Genomic DNA, 18,471 nt, shown 5'->3' with positions numbered 1-18,471 from the left:
ACAGCACAGGTAAACAGTACAGTAAACAGCACTATGACTGAGTGATGAGATTTGCTGATGGCAAGGTATTCATTAATCTCACAGTCTGGGGGAAGAAGCTGTTAGACAATCTGACAGACCTAGTCCTGTGCATTCGTCCTGATGCTAGTGGGTCAAAGAGATTGTGGGGTGGGTGGTAGGGATCCCCAACAATGCTTCAGGCCCTTCGTGTGTAACGCATCCAGTAAATGTCACAAATAACAGGGGAGGGAGACCCTGATGACCCTCTCAGCAGTTTTAACTGTCCTCTGTAGGGTCTTACGGTCTGATGCCTTGCAACTTCCATATCTCATAATGGTACATGGAAGAATAGACTGCACTAACATTTCCATAATGAACTATGTCCATTCATTTCATTTATGGAATTTCACTTGGCCAAATGCTCTGCAGGAGCACAACCCTTTCATAAGAGAAGTAATGGCTGTAATGTCCAATTAGAGACAAATGCACAAAGTTCTCCCGTACTTTCAGCTAAATGACTTCCTTTTACGATTCTATGTGCAGGTGGGTGGTTGGGAGGGAGGGAGGAATGGGGCTCGTTTTGTTGCTTGTTGTGGTCTGTGTTGTTCTGCCGAGCATTATGGACACGTTATGTTGGTGCCGACATGTGTGGCGACACTTACAGACTGCCCTCAGTGTCATCGCTGACTAACTGGATTCCGACAACTTGCATTCATTCCTTAATCAGGCTTTATTTACTTGTGCATAAGGAGAACAGTCCAGTCCCTGTTGCCATACTGCTCTGAAATTAGAACAAAGAAATGCCATTTTTATACAGAAATTGACCCGTTGGAAACAAATACTGATCCAATAGAAACTCTGTGCACTTCTGAATCCCATTATTTGTATATTGAAACCAACCATAAAACATATTTCAGGCATTAATAGCCAGTTAAATCCACATGTTAAAGGCCAATAATATTTGAGAACTATGAAACTAACTGCCCAATATTAAAAGTTGCAACAGAATCCTCTGTTTGCATCTTTATTTTGTCTTGGTAGGGTTGGTAACCATGGTTCCCAGTCTTGAACAGAAAGGCTGTTCTCCAGTTAGACTTTCAAGGGCCACGTTCAGCCTGGGTGACTGCAATATGTCTACATATTTCCTTTGTCAGCTTATCATCTTGACTTATTGCCTGCAGAAAAAGGCTGTACGAAGTGCTTGCTCTATTCAGCCGGCACACACTTTAACCCTTTCTTTGCTGCAGTTTCCATGCCTCCCGAGGTGTGTTGCTTGTTTTAGCCAATGATGCTTTTCACTCTGTTTCAATGTTCAAAGTTCAGAGTAAATTTATCATCAAAGTACATATATGTCAGGATATACAACCCTGAGATTCATTTTCCGTGACATACATGTGAACTTGAATCTGACTCTTATGGCAGTTGGTTTAACTGCTTAATCAGGTTTTGTGTGAATTTGTTTACTATTCTCACGTATACTAAGATACAGTGAAAATCTTTGTTTTGCATGCCATCCATATAGATCATTTCATTACGACAGTGCATGAGGGATATAAGGGAAAATAATAACCAAAACAGAATAAATTTTTATAGAGTGCAGACAGACAATAAGATGCAATACCATAACTCGTAGATTGTGAGGTCAAGGGTCCATCTCATCATACTCGTGACCATATAAGAGAATGATCGAAGTTGTCTTTGAGCCTGGTGGTACATGCTTTCAGGTTTTTGTATCTGCTGCCTGATAGGAGAGGGGAGAAGAGTGGGACAGGTATTAGGGCTCATGCTGAGCGACAAGACCTGCATTGCGTGGTGAAGGCGGCCCAGCGAATTGTCAGGATGGAGCTCCCAGGACCGGACACCATCTATTCCAGCAGACTCAGGAGGAAAGCAATCAGCATAACCAGAGACACTACACACCCTGGCCACTCCCTGTTTGACCCACTGCTGTCCAGCACAAGGTTCAGGACACTAAAAGCCAGAACAAATAGACTGAGGAACAGCTTCTACCCCAGAGCTGTGACCTCCATCACACCACTCCCACAGAACAGTGACTGAAACTGTGAGCACACACAAGGACTCAAATATTTGCACTAACGGCACTTTGTGTATTACTGTGATATTCTGGTGCTGCTGCAACTTATTTTCTGCTACTTATCTATTTAATACTGTTCTTCTATTACTGTCTTGTTTTTCTCTACCGCTTTGTTTGATTGCCTGAGAGGAAGCCAAACAGTTTCATTGTACCTATGTATAATGAGAAGAAAGATCATTCAATTCAATTCAATTAATGCATCAATAAAATCTGATCATGTTATAAAGCTCAGAAATATGTTCCACTGCAGGATTATTTATTTATTGGCATACAGCCCAGAATAGGTCCTTCCGACCCTTCAGACCATACCGTGCAATAACCGCTGATTTAATCCGAGTCTAATCCTGGGACAATTTACAATGTCCAATTAACCTATCAATCAGTATGTCTGTGGACCTTTTTTAGGCCATAGATCCTTACCATTAACTGAGGGGTCCGTGGGCCGCAGGTTGGAAGCTCCTGACCTAGAAGAACACATGAATCACCAGGGAAGAGAAAGCTTCAGTACATGTGATGGCAAATAAGATTTATTTGGAATGTAGATTCTACATGGGGACTTGAAGAACTTAATGACTCTATTAGCAGAACTAACAGGGAGGAGGCTACGTAGCAACCATGCCACGACTACCTGACTCAAACACAGTGACTTTCCCCAAGCAGTAAGGCTGATCAACGCCTCCACCCACTAAACCCACCTTTTAACACCCCACACCACCACTACTTTATCACTTCCTGTCAATTAGCTTATGTACAGACACTCCTGTAGTTAGCATCACTTTTTGGATGTACAATGAATATATGTAGATATATAAGCTATCTTATGTGGTTCTATTTCGCGTGTTATTTTTATTATTATTGTGTTCTTTATCTTATTGATTCTTTAATGCTGCACTGGATCCAGAGTAACAAACATTTTATCTCCTTTGCACTGGAAAATGGCATTATGCAATCTTGAATCTTGAAGGGTGGAACTGCCTTAACAGCCTAAATGTCCCCCGCTGTTCTTGTGTTCTTTTAAGTTTGCTCGGAATATCACAGCCCATTTTCGTCTCTCCTTGTTTGAAATCAACATGCGCGACCACTGAGGAGAACGAAGCAAGCACTTGCTGACTCACTCTTTCCCCTTCCGTGGGCCTGCCCCACAGGAGCTGATTAGCGAGCTTTTGAACTGAGCTTTGTCGAAGAGACTTCCTTGTGTCAAGACAAGTACTAAATGAACTGAAGGTGGTTTACGAGATTCACTCTGACTTGTTTGATTTTTGTGATATACACTCCGTGGCCAATTTATTAGGTACAGGGGTGGAATCCGGTGTGGCCCATCCACTTCCAGGCTAGATGTGAAATACATTAGCCATGATCAAACGGCAAAGCAGACTCGATGGGCCGAATGGTCCAATTCTGTTCCTATTTATCATGTTCTTACGGACAGGAAGGGGACGTTCTTGAGGAGCACAAGCTGACACAGATGAGTGAGCAAGGATGAACAGAGGTTCATCTCAAGTTCAAGTTTAATTGTCATTCAACCATACACAGGAATACAGCCAAACGAGACAGTGTTCCACAGTGGCCAAGGTGCAAAATACATTACCAACAGTCACATACAACACTAGCATATATATTATATAGCATATATAATTATGATAGCAGGAAAACATACAGTCACAATAAGATAATAATATAGCCCAAGTTCCTGAGTATTATGGCCTGTAGATTGATGGTGTGTGGGATGTTGTCCAGGAGCCACATTTTTGCAAGAGCAAGCACGCAGCAGTTCCTTATCACTTTGGATGTAAAAGCCATGGAGAATGTGGTCAGTTTCTGTTGATTCAATTAACCTAAACATTGGACGTGACTACGAACTTAACAGCAACTAAAACGTTCTTGAAATCTACAGTTACGTATTAAAAGGATTACCACTAATGTGCTATTTCTTCTGCGCAGTGATGCAGTTCGGCAAGGGCAAGTCTTGCTACTATCGTTTCCTAACGAAGGGACAACAGTGGATTTGGCTGCAGACTCAGTATTACATCACCTTTCACCAGTGGAACTCCAAGCCCGAGTTCATTGTTTGTACTCACAGCGTCGTCAGGTACGTCCATGTAGTTAGTGACATGGCACAGGTCAGCTGGGACCACAGAATCAGAATCTGTTTTAATATCACTGGCATTTGTCATGAAAGTTGTTTTCTTTGTGGTAGAAATACCTTGCAATACATAATAATACATCTATAAATTACAATAAGAAATATATATAATAGAAGTAAATTAAGTAAACAGTGCAAAAAGAGAGCAAAGAAAGTAATGAGGTAGTGTTCGTGGATTCATTGTCCATTCAGACATCTGATGGCAAGGGGAAGAAGGTGTTCCTGAAACATTGTGTGTGTGGCTTCCTCTACCTCCTCCTTGGTGGTAGCAATATAACCATATAATCATATAACAATTACAGCACGGAAACAGGCCATCTCAGCCCTTCTAGTCCATGCCGAACGCTTACTCTCACCTAGTCCCACTGACCCGCACTCAGCCCATAACCCTCCATTCCTTTCCTGTCCATATACCTATCCAATTTTTTTTTAAATGACAAAATCGAACCTGCCTCTACCACTCCTACTGGAAGCTCGTTCCACACAGCTACCACTCTCTGAGTAAAGAAGTTCCCCCTCGTGTTACCCCTAAACTTTTGCCCCCTAACTCTCAACTCACGTCCTCTTGTTTGAATCTCCCCTACTCTCAATGGAAAAAGCCTATCCACGTCAACCCTATCTATCCCCCTCATAATTTTAAATACCTCTATCAAGTCCCCCCTCAACCTTCTACGCTCCAAAGAATAAATACCTAATATGAAGAAGGCATGTCCTGGGTAATGGGGTTCCTCAGTAATGGATGCTGCTTTACTGAGGCATCACCTTTTGTAGGTGTCCTCTGCAAGTCTGAGAGTTGGTGATAAGGACTGGAGGCCTGGAAGCAGCCTTTCCTGGGGTTGGAGGCGTGTGCGTGTGTGTAGGAGAGTGGGAAAGGTGCTCGCTTTGCTGATCCTTTGTTTTACCCCGTTGTTGCTACTGCTTGTGTTGTGTTCTGTTTTCATTGCATTGAGCATTGTGGGCATGCTATGTTAGTGTCAGAATGGGAAGTTGCTCAAGGCAGAATGAGGTAACAAATTGGATTTGGCATTGGTTTCATTGGATAAACCAGAGAGTGGTTGCAGATACTTGCCTCTGACTGGAGAGTTGTGACTAGTTGGATACCCATTGTTGCCTGCCATCTATATCAACAATCTGGATGATAATGTGGTTAACTGGATCAACAAATTTGTAGATGACACCAAGATATGGGCCATAGTGGACAGTGAGGACAACTATCAGAGCTTGCAGAGGAATATGGCCCAGCTACAAAAATGGGCTGCAAAATGGCAGATGGAATTTAATAAATACAAGTGTGAGGTGTTACACTTTGGGAGAGCAAACCAGGGTAGGTTATTCTCGCAGACCCCTCTGTTCTACCGCATTCCTCTGGGATCTGGGAATATAGATCCACAGTTCCTTAAAAGAAGTGTGACATGTAGATAGGATCATAAAGAGAGCTTTTGGCACATTGGCCTATGTAAAACACAGCACTGGTACAGGAGCTGAGATGCTATGTTGAAGACATTAGTGAGGCCTAATTTGGGGTATTATGTCCAGTTCTGGTCACCAATCTACAGTTAAGATTTCAATAAGATTGAAGGGGTACATTGGGGATGTAGTTTGATTTCAACATTTAAGAGAAGTTTGGATAAGTACATAGATGGGAGGGGTATAGAGAGCTGAGGTCCAGGTACAGGTCAATGGGACTAGGCAAGATAATATGCCATGGAGTAAATGGGCTGAAGGGCCTATTTTTGTGCTGGAGTGCTGTATGACTCTATGAGGGAAAACCTCAAGGCTTACATGGTAGTGAACCAGTTAGCATACACTATTATGCACTAGCAACCCGAGTTCAATTCTGCAGCTGCTTGTAGGGAGTTTGGACATTCTCCCTGTGACTGCATGGCTTTCCTTCAGGTGTTCCAGTTTCCTCCCACAGTCCAACGATGTACAGGTTAGGGTTAATAAGTTGTGAGCATGCTCTGTTGGTGCCACTTGTGGGCTGTCCCCAGCACATCCTTGACTGTGTTGATCATTGACACAACTTTCACTGTATACTTCAATGTACGCATGACAAATAAAGCAAGTTTTATTCCTTAATATTTTTATGCACCCTATCACTGCCCTCCCATGCCAGATCCATTGTATTTGGAGTGTGTCTTCTAATGGACAGAGAATCAGTGTTGGCTTAAGTATTAAAGCCATATTTATTATATATTCAAAATATACAAACTTTTCAGTTTAATACAAACAGCTTTGTCTGCCCTGCACAGGCAGGCAGCTTCTAGTCTCGATCCAGCTAACAAGAATCACCTGTCTCTCTTTTCAAACTCATCACCTGCAGCCTATTTAAACCCTGCTCGCATCCACAATCCTTGTTCACTCATACAAACTAGCCAGCCTCAACCAGTTGCTCCCAGCCTTCAATTACGTTGTTGCCTTGTCTTGCCTAGTACCCATTCTCTCTTGTTTTGTGGCCCCCCCTTGTGGCTTGTTATTTTGCAGTTTATTATTAATTCTCACCACTAAATCCTCTCCACTGCTTTGCGTTTGGGTCAAGCCTCCTCAACATATCTAGACACTCTGGTCCAAACATGTTTATTTTCAAACCCTTGCGAATATTCCCATCAAGAGAATAGTGAGGTCATCAGAAGTGTAATATTTATAGTCTGCTTCCTCTCAATGGAGATACACTGCACAGTTAAAGTCAAAATAATATTTATTATCCAAGTATGTATATGTTACCATATGTGTACCTTAAGATTCAGTATTTTGCAGGCATTTACTGGAAAATAAATACAATAGAATTCATGAAAATATATATATATTGTAAACAAAGACCGACAAACTCAGTTAGCAACATGCCAATACATAGCACCTGTCCCTGTGTCAGAGTGATTGGGAAAATAGCAGAAACACCTATCAGTCCTGAAGATGCTACCATATTATTCCAAGCAAAGATAGTGTTTTTCCCCAGCATCGTGATGTTCATCACATTAATCACTTGATTACTTAGGTGATGAGCTGTGTCCCTCTCACTCCCCAAGCTGTTCAGTTCTTGAGGAGATTGTTAATGGGTCTATTTATCAACAAGGTGTTTAGGGATTCTTTGAATATTAAGTAAACTTATGCACAAAAGTGCATTTAATGAGGTATTCAAAAATAAATGCACTGGCGTTTGTAGGTTCTTTGAAGGTTGGATACTTTGAGGGTCAAAAGATGTGCGCTGTGTCATCTGACATTGCCGATCACAGTCTTTCCACGACCATGATTTTTCTTGGCAAATTTTTGTACAGAATTGGTTTCCCATTGCCTTCTTCTGGGCAGTGTCTTCACAAGATGGGTAACCCCTGCCATTATCAATAATCTTCAGAAATTATCTGCTTGGTGTCAGTGGTCGCATAACCAGGACTTGTGATATGCTCATATGACCATCCACCACCTGCTCCTGTGGCTTCACTTGACACTGATTGGGGGGCTAAGCAGGTGCTACAACTTGCCCGAGGGTGACCTGCAGGCTAGTGAAGACAAGGAATACCTTACACCTCCTTTTGGTAGATATATATCTCCATCCTGCCACCAGCAAATGATATAATTGACCTTTAATAACATTCACAAATGCAAGTGGAACACAGCAGGCCAGGCAGCATCTATAGGGAGAAGCACTGTCGACGTTTTGGCCCGAGACCCTTCTCGGCCCGAAACGTCGACAGTGCTTCTCCCTGTAGATGCTGCCTGGCCTGCTGCATTCCACCAGCATTTTGTGTGTGTTGCTTGAATTTCCAGCATCTGCAGATTTCCTCATGTTTGCTTTAATAACATTGCTCATTTTGCTGGTTCACTGAATGCCATTGGTGCTGGGGTTTTGTCTGATTCACTTCAGTCATAGCAAAAAGCTGTTGCCATTTCATTCATTTTCCATGTGTGTTATCTTGTACTCAACTGCCAAGGTCATAAACACAAGAGAATCTGCAGATGCTGGAAATCCAGAGCAATACACACTAATTAGTGGAAGAACTCAGTGTGCCAAGCAGCATTTAGGGAGATGTATAAACAGATGACGTTTCAGGCTGAGACCTTTCATCAGGATTGAAAAAGAAGGGGGAAGAAGCGAGAATGAGAGGATGGGGGAGATGGAAAGGAGTAGAAGCTGGCAGGTGAGAGGTGAGACCACATGAAGAGGAAGGTGGGTGGGTGGGTGAGGGAGGGGGGGGGATGAAGTGAGAAGCTGAGGGGTGATAAGTGGAAAAGGCAAAGTGCCGAAGAAGAAGGAATCTGATTGGAATGTTGCCTGACCTGCTGAGATCCTTTCACCCATCCTGCAATGGGTGTGTAACAGAATGCACTCAGAAGTGAGACCGGTGATTCTCCATTCCCTTGCATTACAGTTGGGCTGTTCACGGGGAATGCAGTACATGCAGTGGCACAGCACGTTGGAGATACAGGAGTGAACTTTTAACCTGTGACTCAGATTAAAAAGCCACAAAGAAGGTCCCGAAGAACATGATCACAGCTGTTCTATCCATGCAAAGAATATTGGTGCCCAAACTCACAGCTTGTTCTATTTATAAAGAGTAAAGGAGAGAGGAGAGTGGATATTAGCCCACTGGAAAAATGACATTGGACAGGGAGTAATGGGGACAAACAAATGGCAGATGAACTTAATAAGAATATTGTGTCAGTCTTCACTGTGGGAGACACCAGCGGAATGCCAGAAATGTGAGACTGTCAGGGGGCAGAGTGAGTGTTTTTTGCTCTTAATAAGGAGAAGATGCTTGAGAAGCTGAAGTGACTGAAGGTAGATAAGTCACCTAGACTAGGTGGACTACACACTTCTGAAAAAGGTGGCTGAAGAGATTGTGGAGGCGCTATTAAGTATCTTTCAAGAATCACTAGATTCTGGAATGGCTCCAGAAGTCTGGAAAATTGACAATGTCACTCCACTTTTCAAGAAGGAAGGGAGACAGAAAAAAAGAAATTGTTGGCCAGTTAGACTGATCTCTGGTTGGGAAGATGTCACAGTCCTTTATTAAGGATGGGGTTTGGGGGTACGTGGAGACATGGCAAAATCAGCCAAATTCAGCATGTTTTCCTTAAAGAAAATCTTGCCTGACAAATTTGTTAGAATCCTTTGAGGAAATAACAGGTAGGATCGACAAAGGAGAATCAGTGGATGTTGTTCACTTGGAGTATCAGAAGGCCTTTGACAAGGTGCCACACATGAGGCTGTTTAACGGTATTAATGGTATTACAGGCAAGACACTAGAATGGATAAAAGATTGGCTGAGAGGCGGGAGGCAACGAGTGGGAATAAAGGTGGCCTTTTCTGGTTGGCTGCTGGTGACTGATGGTGTTCCACAGGAATCAGTGTTCAGGTCATTTCTTTTTGTGTTATATGCCAATGACTTGAATAAAAGAATTGACGCTGTGGTCATGTTTGTGGACAATATGAAGATAGGTGGAAGGGCTAGTAGTGTTCAGAAAGCAGGATGTTTGCAGAAGGAGAGACAGATTAGGAGAATGGGCAAAGAAGTGGCAGTGAAGGGAAGAAATAAAGGTGCAGACTATTTTCTAAACAGGCGGAAAATTGATAAATCAGAGCTGCAGAGGGACTTGGGAGTCCTCTTATAGGATTCTCTAAAGGTTAACTTGCAGGTTGAGTCGGAAGTAAGAAAGACAAATGCAATGCTGACATTCATATCGAGAGGGCGAGAATATAAAAGCGAAGATGTGATGCTGAGGCTTTATGAGGCATTGGTCAGACTGCACTTGGAATATTGCCCAGCCTCCTGGATGGCCGCATCTGCACCCGGTGCGTCGAGCTGCCGCTCCTGACGGACCGTGTTAGGGAACTGGAGATGCAGCTCGATGACCTTCCACTGGTCATGAAAAGTGTGGAGGTGATAGAGAGGAGCTACAGGCAGGTAGTCACACAGGGGCCTCAGGAGACAGATAAGTGGATAACAGTCAGGAGAGGGAAGGGCAAGAGTCAGATACTAGAGAGTACCCCTGTTGCTGTCCCCCTTGACAATAAGTACTCCTGTTTGAGTACTGTTGGAGGGGGGGGGGGGGGGGACAGCCTACCTAGGGGAAGCGACAGTGGCCGTGCCTCCGGCACAGAGTCTGGCCCTGTGGCTCAGAAAGACAGGGAAAGGAAGAGGATGGTAGTAGTGATAGGGGACTCTATAGTTAGAGGGTCAGACAGGCGATTCTGTGGACACAGGAAAGTAACACGGATAGTAGTTTGCCTCCCAGGTGCCAGGGTCCAGGATGTTTCTGATCGCATCCACGATATCCTGGCGTGGGAAGGAGAACAGCCAGAGGTCGTGGTACATATTGGTACCAACAATATAGGCAGGAAAGGGAGGAGGGCATGAAAACAGACTACAGGGAGTTAGGAAGGAAGTTGAGAAGCAGGACCTCAAAGGTAGTAATCTCGGGATTACTCCCTGTGCCGTGTGACAGTGAGTATAGGAATAGAATGAGGTGGAGGATAAATGTGTGGCTGAGGGATTGGAGCAGGGGGCAGGGATTCAGGTTTCTGGATCATTGGGACTTCTTTTGGGGCAGGTGTGACCTGTACAAAAAGGACAGGTTGCACTTGAATCCAAGGTGGGACCAATATTCTGGCAGGGAGGTTTGCTAAGGCTACTGGGGAGAGTTTAAACCAGAATTGCTGGGGGATGGGTACCGAACTGAAGAGACAGAGGAAGGGTAGTTGGCTCACAAATAGAGAAAGACTGTAGGCAGTGTGACAGGGAGGGCAGACAGGTAATAGAGAAGCGATGCACTCAGACTGATGGTTTGAGATGTGTTTATTTTGATACAAGGAGTATTATGAACAAAGCAGATGAGCTTAGAGTGTGGATCAGTACTTGGAGCTATGGTGTTGTGGCCATTACAGAGACTACGATGGCTCAGGGGCAGGAATGGTTACTTTGAGTGCCAGGCTTTAGATGTTTTAGAAAGGACAGGGAGGGAGACAAAAGAGGTGGGGGCATGGCACTGTTGATCAGAGATAGTGTCTCGTCTGCAGAAAATGAGGAAGTCATGGAGGGATTGTCTACTGAATCTCTGTGGGTGGAAGTTAGGAACAGGAAGGGGTCAATAACTCTACTGGGTGTTTTTTATAGACGACCCAATAGTAACAGGGACATTGAGGAGCAGATAGGGAGACAGAATCTGGAAAGGTGTAATAATAACAGGGGCGTCGTGATGGGTGATTTTAATTTCCCAAATATTGATTGGCATCTCCCTGGAGCGAGGGGTTTAGATGGGGTGGAGTTTGTTAGCTGTGTTCAGGAAGGTTTCCTGACACAATATGTAGATAAACCTACAAGAGGAAAGGCTGTACTTGATCTGACATTGGGAAATGAACCTGGTCAGGTGTCAGACCTCTCAGTGGGAGAGCATTTTGGAGATAGTGATCACAATTCTATCCCCTTTACCAGAGCATTGGAGAGGGATAGGAACAGACAAGTTAGGAAAATGTTTAATTGGAGTAAGGGGAAATATGAAGCTATCAGGCAGGAACTTGGAAGCATAAATTGGGAATAGATGTTCTCAGGGAAATGTACGGCAGAGATGTGGCAAATGTTCAGGGGATATTTGTGTGGTGTTCTGCATAGGTACATTTCAATGAGACAGGGAAAAGATGGTTGGGTACAGGAACCATGGTGTACAAAGGCTGTAATAAATTTAGTGGAAAAGAAAAGCTTACAAAAGGTTCAGAGAGCTAGGTAATAATGAAGATCTAGAAGATTATAAGGCTAGCAGGAAGGAACTTAAGAATGAAATGAGGAGAGCCAGAAGGGGCCATGAGAAGACCTTGGTGGGCAGGATTAAGGAAAACCCCAAGGCATTCTACAAGTATGTGAAGAGCTATAGAGAAAAGGACCAATCAAGTGTGACAGTGGAAAAGCATGTATGGAACCGGAGGAGATAGCAGGGGTACTTAATAAGTACTTTTCTTCAGTATTCACTAAGGAAAAGGATCTTGGCGATTGTAGGGATGACTTACAGCTGACTGAAAAATTTGAGCATATAGAAAGAGGATGTGCTGGAGCTTTTGGAAGCATCAAGTTGGATAAGTCACCGGGACTAGACGAGATTGCTGAGTTTCTGGCAATGACCTTTTCATTATCAATGGGGACGGGAGAGGTTCCAGAGGATTGGGGGGTTGTGGATGTGGTTCCCTTATTCAAGAAAGGGAGTAAAGATAGCCCAGGACATTATAGACCAGTAAGTCTTACTTCAGTGGCTGGTAAGTTGATGGAGAAGATCCTGAGAGGCAGGATTTATGAATATTTGGAGAGGCATAATATGATTAGGAATAGTCAGCATGGCTTTGTCAAAGGCAGGTCATGGCTTACGAGTCTGAATGAATTTTTTGAGGATGTGACTAAACACATTGATATAGGTAGAGCAGTAGATGTAGTGTATATGGATTTCAGCAAGGCATTTGATAAGGTACCCCTATGTAAGGCTTACGGAGAAAGTAAGAAGGCATGGGATCCAAGGGGATATTGCTTTGTGGATCCAGAATTGGCTTGCCTACAGAAAGCAAAGAGTGATTGTAGACGGGTCATAATCTGCATGGAGATCGGTGACCAGTGGTGTGCCTCAGAGATCTGTTCCAGGAGCCCTTCTTTTTGTGATTTTTATAAATAACCTGGATGAGGAAGTGGAGGTATGGGTTAGTAGATTTGCTGATGACAAAGGCTGGGGGTATTGTGGATAGTGTGGAGGGCTGTCAGAGATTACAGCAGGACATCGATAGGATGCAAAACTGGGCTGAGAAGTGGCAGATAACCCACATAAGTGTGAGGTGGTTCATTTTGGTATGTCAATTATGATGGAAGAATATAGTGTTAGTGGTAAGACTCTTGGCATTGTGGAGGATCAGAGGGATCTTGGGGTCCAAGTCCATAGGTGACTCAAAGCTGCTGCGCAGGTTGACTCTGTTGTTAAGAAAGCATCCGGTGCATTGGCCTTCATCAATCGTGGGATTGAGTTTAAGAGCCGAGAGGTAATGTTACAGCTGTATAGGACCCTGGTCAGACCCCACTTGGAGTACTGAGCTCAGTTCTGGTCACCTCACTACAGGAAAAATATCAAAACTATAGAAAGTGTGCAGAGGAGATTTACAAGGATGTTGCCTGGATTGGGGAGCATGCCTTATGAGAATAGGTTGAGCGAACGCAGCCTTTTCTCCTTGGAGTGACAGAGGATGAGAGGTGACCTGACAGAGGTGTATAAGATGATGAGAGGCACTGATCGTGTGGATAGTCAGAGGCTTTTTCCCAGGGCTGAAATGGCTAAGACGAGAGGGCACAATTTTAAGGTGCTTGGAAGCAGGTACAGAAGAGATGTCGGGGTAAGTTTTTTTTATGCAGAGATTGATGAGCGAGTGCCGGCAACAGTGGTGGAGGCGGATACGATGGGGTCTTTTAAGAGACTCCTGGACAGGTACATGGAGCTCAGAAAAATAGAGGGCTATGGGTAACCCTAGGTAATTACTAAATGTTCGGCACAGCATTGTGGGCCGAAGGGCTTGTATTGTGCTGTCGGCTTTCTATGTTTCTATTGTGAGCACTTTTGGGTTCCTTATCTAAGAAAGACGTGCTGGCATTGTAGAGGGTCCAGAGGAGGTTCACAAAAATTATCCCAGCAAAGAAAGGGTTAACATATAAAGAGCATTTAATGGCTCTGGGCCTGTATTGGCTGGAGTTTAGAAGAATGAGGGGGAATCTCATTGAAACATATTGAATATTGAAAGGCTGACATAGAGTGGATATGGAGAGGATGCATCCTACAGTGGGGGCAGCCTAGGACCAGAGGGCACAGCCACAGAATAGAGCGACATCCATTTAGAACAAAGATGAGGAGGAATTTCTCTAGCCAGAGGGTGGTTATTGTGTGGAATTCATTGCCACAGGCGGCTCTGCAGGCCATGTCATTGGGTATACAGTATTTAAGGTGGAGTGATAGGTCCTTAATTACTGAAGGTGTCATAAGTTTTTGAGAGAAGGTGGGAGAATGGTGTTGAGAGGGATAATAAATTAACCATGATGGATTGGCTGAGCAGACTTGATGGGCCGAATGGCTTACTTCTGCTCCTCTTAATCATAGCTATAATATCAGTTTCCCCTTGCTACCTGGTTCTAGGCACCTACCACTCTGTAAAACAAAATCTGTCTCATAGATCTCCTTTAAACTTTACCCCTCTCACCTTAAGTCTTTGTCCCTATCTATTTACATCCATCTATTCCTCTTGCAAATTTATAGAATTCTATCATTCCTGAGAAAATTATTCAAGTTTTCAGTGGGGACACATTCTTAACATTTTGTATGCTATCACCAAAACTTAGTTCCAACATGATAGATAAGAACCTAGAACATAATCTTAAACACAAGAGATTCTGCAGATGCTGGAAATCCAGAGTAACACATGCAAAATGCTGGAGGAACTCAGCAGGCCAGGCAGCGTCTCTGGAGAAGACTAAACAGTTGGCATTTCAGGCTGAGATCTTTCTTCAAGACTGGAAAGGAAAGGGAAAGATGTCAGATTACAAACGTGGGGAGAGTGGAAGGAGTACAAGCTAGGTGGTACATGAAGCCAGGTGGGTAGGGCAGGAGGGATGAAGTAAGAAACTGGTAGGTGTTAGGAAGAAAAGATGAAGGGCTGGAGAAGAAGGAATCTGATAGGAGAGGAGACTGGACCATGGGAAAAAAGGAAGGAGGAGGGGCACCAAGGGAAGGTGATAGGCAGATGAGGAGAAGAGGTAAGAGGCCAGAGTAGGGAATTGAAGAGAGAAGGTGGAGGGTGTAAGTTACCAGAAGTTGAACATAATCTTTATTTAGTATTAGCACATAGCACACATAATGGTACAGCACAGTATAGGCCCTTCAATTCACAATGTTGTAATGACCATGTGGTCATATATACCACCTGGGATGAATTTCTAGACTTTAGCTCTCTAACCAACAATGAATCTTCCTCAAACAGTGATTAGTTAACTGGCGACTCCAATTTATAAAATGTTTCTGATTCAAAATGAATGACCATTGGCCTTTAGCAAAATAACAAAATTATTAATAAAAACAACAAGTACTTTTTCCAAGAAAAATCAATCAGGCCCCTATTCATGAAACGATAGGCTGAGAGCGCCCTCTTGTTGCAGGCTAGCTCACTGCAACCTCAAGCAGTCATCAATGGCATTATTCTCAAGAACATTTATTCTGTAACTATTTGAAAACAATAAAAAAAAGTTTAAAAAAAAAGAAAGAGGTTTGCGACTCCTTTGAGAATATCCTTTGAAACTGAAGAAAGCAGCCTTGAGGTTAAAGATCATAGTACAGTACCACAATACCTTTACCTCCCTTTGGTTGCCTTCCTCCTTCCCTTTCTCCCATAGTCCACTGTCCTCTCCTATCAGATTCCTTCCTCTTCAGCCCTTTGCCACTTCCACCCATCACCTCCCAGCTTCTTACTTCGTCCCCTTCCCCCATCCACCTGCCTACCACCTCATCTGGTCTCACATATCTGCCAGCTTGTCCTCCTCCCCACCCCAACCTTCTTATTCCACCTTCTGCCCTTTTCCTGATAAAGATGCCCCACCTGAAACGGCAACTGTTTATTCCTTTCCATAGATGCTGCCTGGCCTGCTGAGTTCCTGCAGCATTTTGCGTGTGTTACCCTGGATTTCCAGCATCTGCAGAACCCCTTGTGTTTGTAACTTTTAACTTATAACTTTTACCAGTGGTATTTGGAATCATCATCGTTCCCCATCAATTTATGATTCTTTCTGCATACACCAAACAGCACCATGGAGATTCGCCGGTAATATTAAACATGCTTAACATTATATCAAAAGGTGCTGATATTAAATTTTAACCCATGGTAGACTCATGTTGCACCTGTAAGTATCTGAGACCCTTCACAATATGTTAATGTACTTCCTGTACCTAATAAAGTGGTCACTGTGTGTATGTTCATGGTCTTCTGCTGCTGTAGCCCAGCCACGTCAAGGTTCGACGTGGTGTGCATTCAGAAATGCTTTCCTGCACACCACTGTTGTAACTCATGGTTATTTGAGTTACTGTTGCCTTCCTGTCAGTTTGAACCTGTCTGGCCATTCTCCTCTCACCTTTCTGGTGTTCACTGAATGCTTTTATTTCTTTTTCCCACCATTCTCTGTAAAGTCTAGAGACTGGTGTGTGTGAAAATCCCAGATCAGCAGTTTCTGAGATACTCAAACCACCCTGTCTGGCACCAACAATCATTCCACAGTCAAAGTCACTTAGATCACATTTCTTCCCCATTCTGATGTTTGGTTCAAACAACAACTGAACCTCTTGACCATGTCTGCATGCAGGAGGTTGCTACCACGTGATTGGCTGATTAGGTATTTGTATTATTTATTTATTTATTGGGCTGCAGCACAGAATGGTCCCTCCCAGCCCTTTGAGGCGTGCTATCCAGCAACGCCTGATTTAACTTTAATCACAGGACAACTTATAATGACCAATTAACCTACCAACCAATACATCTTTGCGCTGTGGAAGGAAACCATGACACTCAGAGGAAACCTATGGCAGTCACTGGGAGGACGTACAAATTCCTTACAGACAACAGCAGGAATTAAATCTGGGACACTGGTACTGTAAAGCGTTGTGTTAACCACTACACTACCATGCCGCCCACAATGAGCAGGTGTACCTAATGAAGAAGCCACTGAGTGTAGATTTTAAGGTCAAGGGTCCATTTATCACACAAGGAAGCCATTCATTAGCCTTCTAACAGTAGGATAGAAACTGCCCTTGAACCTGGTACTACATGCTATCAAGTTTTAGTATCTTCTGCCCAACGGGGGAGAGAGACGTCAGAAAGTCTGAGTTGGGAAGAGAGTTGAGTATGTGAATCTAGACCCATAGAATGTGTTTGCCTCTGCAAAGGTCTAGCAAGCCACTCTGTCTGGGAACAACTCGGGACCGGTAAGAAAAACTTGCCTGGCTAATGATGCCAACATTCTGAAAAGGAAAATGAGAGAAAAGAGAAACTCAAAACCAATTTCAGAACGGTGGTAGTTGTCAAAATGTAGTGAAGGTCAAGGTGAAATGGATAATAGTGGAACATAAAAGATTTCAAAAATTTTAATGAATCTATTAACTTATTTGCGGTAATATTTTGTTTTACGTGCTGTGTGAGATATAAGTTTTGTGGGCGCACATTAGTCCGGAGGAACATTGGTGTGTTCAGTTCTAACTGTGTACAGTCAGATGACAATAAATTTGAATGGCATGGTTCATGGGCATTATCAATCTCAGCCCACTCGACAGAATTGTCAGAATAAGTAGTAAAGTCATTGGCCGGGAACACAAATCACTCAACAGCGTCCATAAGAGACAGACAATAAAGAAGGACAATTTAACTCTACAAATCTCTGGTGAGACCACACTTAGAGTATTGTGTTCAATTCTCGTCACCTCATTATAGGAAGGATGTGGAAGCTATGGAGAGGGTGCAGAGGAGATTTACCAGGATGTTGCCTGGTTTGGAGAACAAGTCATATGAAGCAAGGTTAGCAGAGCTGGGACTTTTCTCTTTGGAGTGTAGAAGAATGAGAGGGGACTTGATAGAGATCCACAAGATTATGAGAGGCAGAGATAGGGTGGATAGTCAGTACCTGTTTCCCAGGGCACCAATAGCAAACACCAGAGGGCATATGTACAAAATTAAGGGAGGGAAATTTAGGGGAGACATCAGGGGTAAGTTTTTTTTACACAGAGGGTTGTGAGTGCCTGGAATGACTTACCAGGGATGGTGGTGGAGGCTAAAACATTAGGGGTATTTAAGAGCCTCTTGGACAGGCACATGGATGAAAGAAAAATGGTGGGTTATGGGATAGTGTGGGTTTAGTACTTTTTTTTAAGGATTATATGGGTCGGCACAACATGGAGGGCTGAAGGGCCTGTACTGTGCTGTAGTGTTCTATGGTTCTAAGGCTCAGCAAATAGAAGAGGACATTACACATACACTTCACACGTCCTACGCTCTCATGCAGTCTGGACACCACTACAGGGCCCTGCCCATCAGCAACAGAAGAGCTTTATCCATTTTTGTGCCTTCCTCCCTTCACCTCCTCTACACCCAATTGTGAATATATAATATGCTTAGCACCTTTGTACTAAAAACAGTCAGTTTTATTGTGTGTATTTGTATTTTAAATCACGTGCATTCATTTTTAGTATT

At 43.5% G+C, this 18,471-nt stretch overlaps 1 protein-coding gene across 1 annotated transcript in view; it reads left to right on the top strand.

Moving 5' to 3' along the window:
• Window positions 1-18,471, top strand: part of LOC140734175 (circadian locomoter output cycles protein kaput-like) — a 139,908-nt gene that overhangs the window by 80,294 nt on the left and 41,143 nt on the right. The window contains exon 11 of the mRNA XM_073057816.1: window positions 4,037-4,184. Coding sequence (XP_072913917.1) covers window positions 4,037-4,184 — 148 coding nt within the window. The remainder of the gene's footprint in view (window positions 1-4,036; window positions 4,185-18,471) is intronic.

This window comes from Hemitrygon akajei, chromosome 10 (genome assembly GCF_048418815.1).
Source record: "Hemitrygon akajei chromosome 10, sHemAka1.3, whole genome shotgun sequence".
NCBI lineage: Eukaryota > Metazoa > Chordata > Chondrichthyes > Myliobatiformes > Dasyatidae > Hemitrygon > Hemitrygon akajei.
The sequence above is the reverse complement of the archived record's forward strand: the minus strand, read 5'-3'. Positions and strand labels throughout refer to the sequence as shown.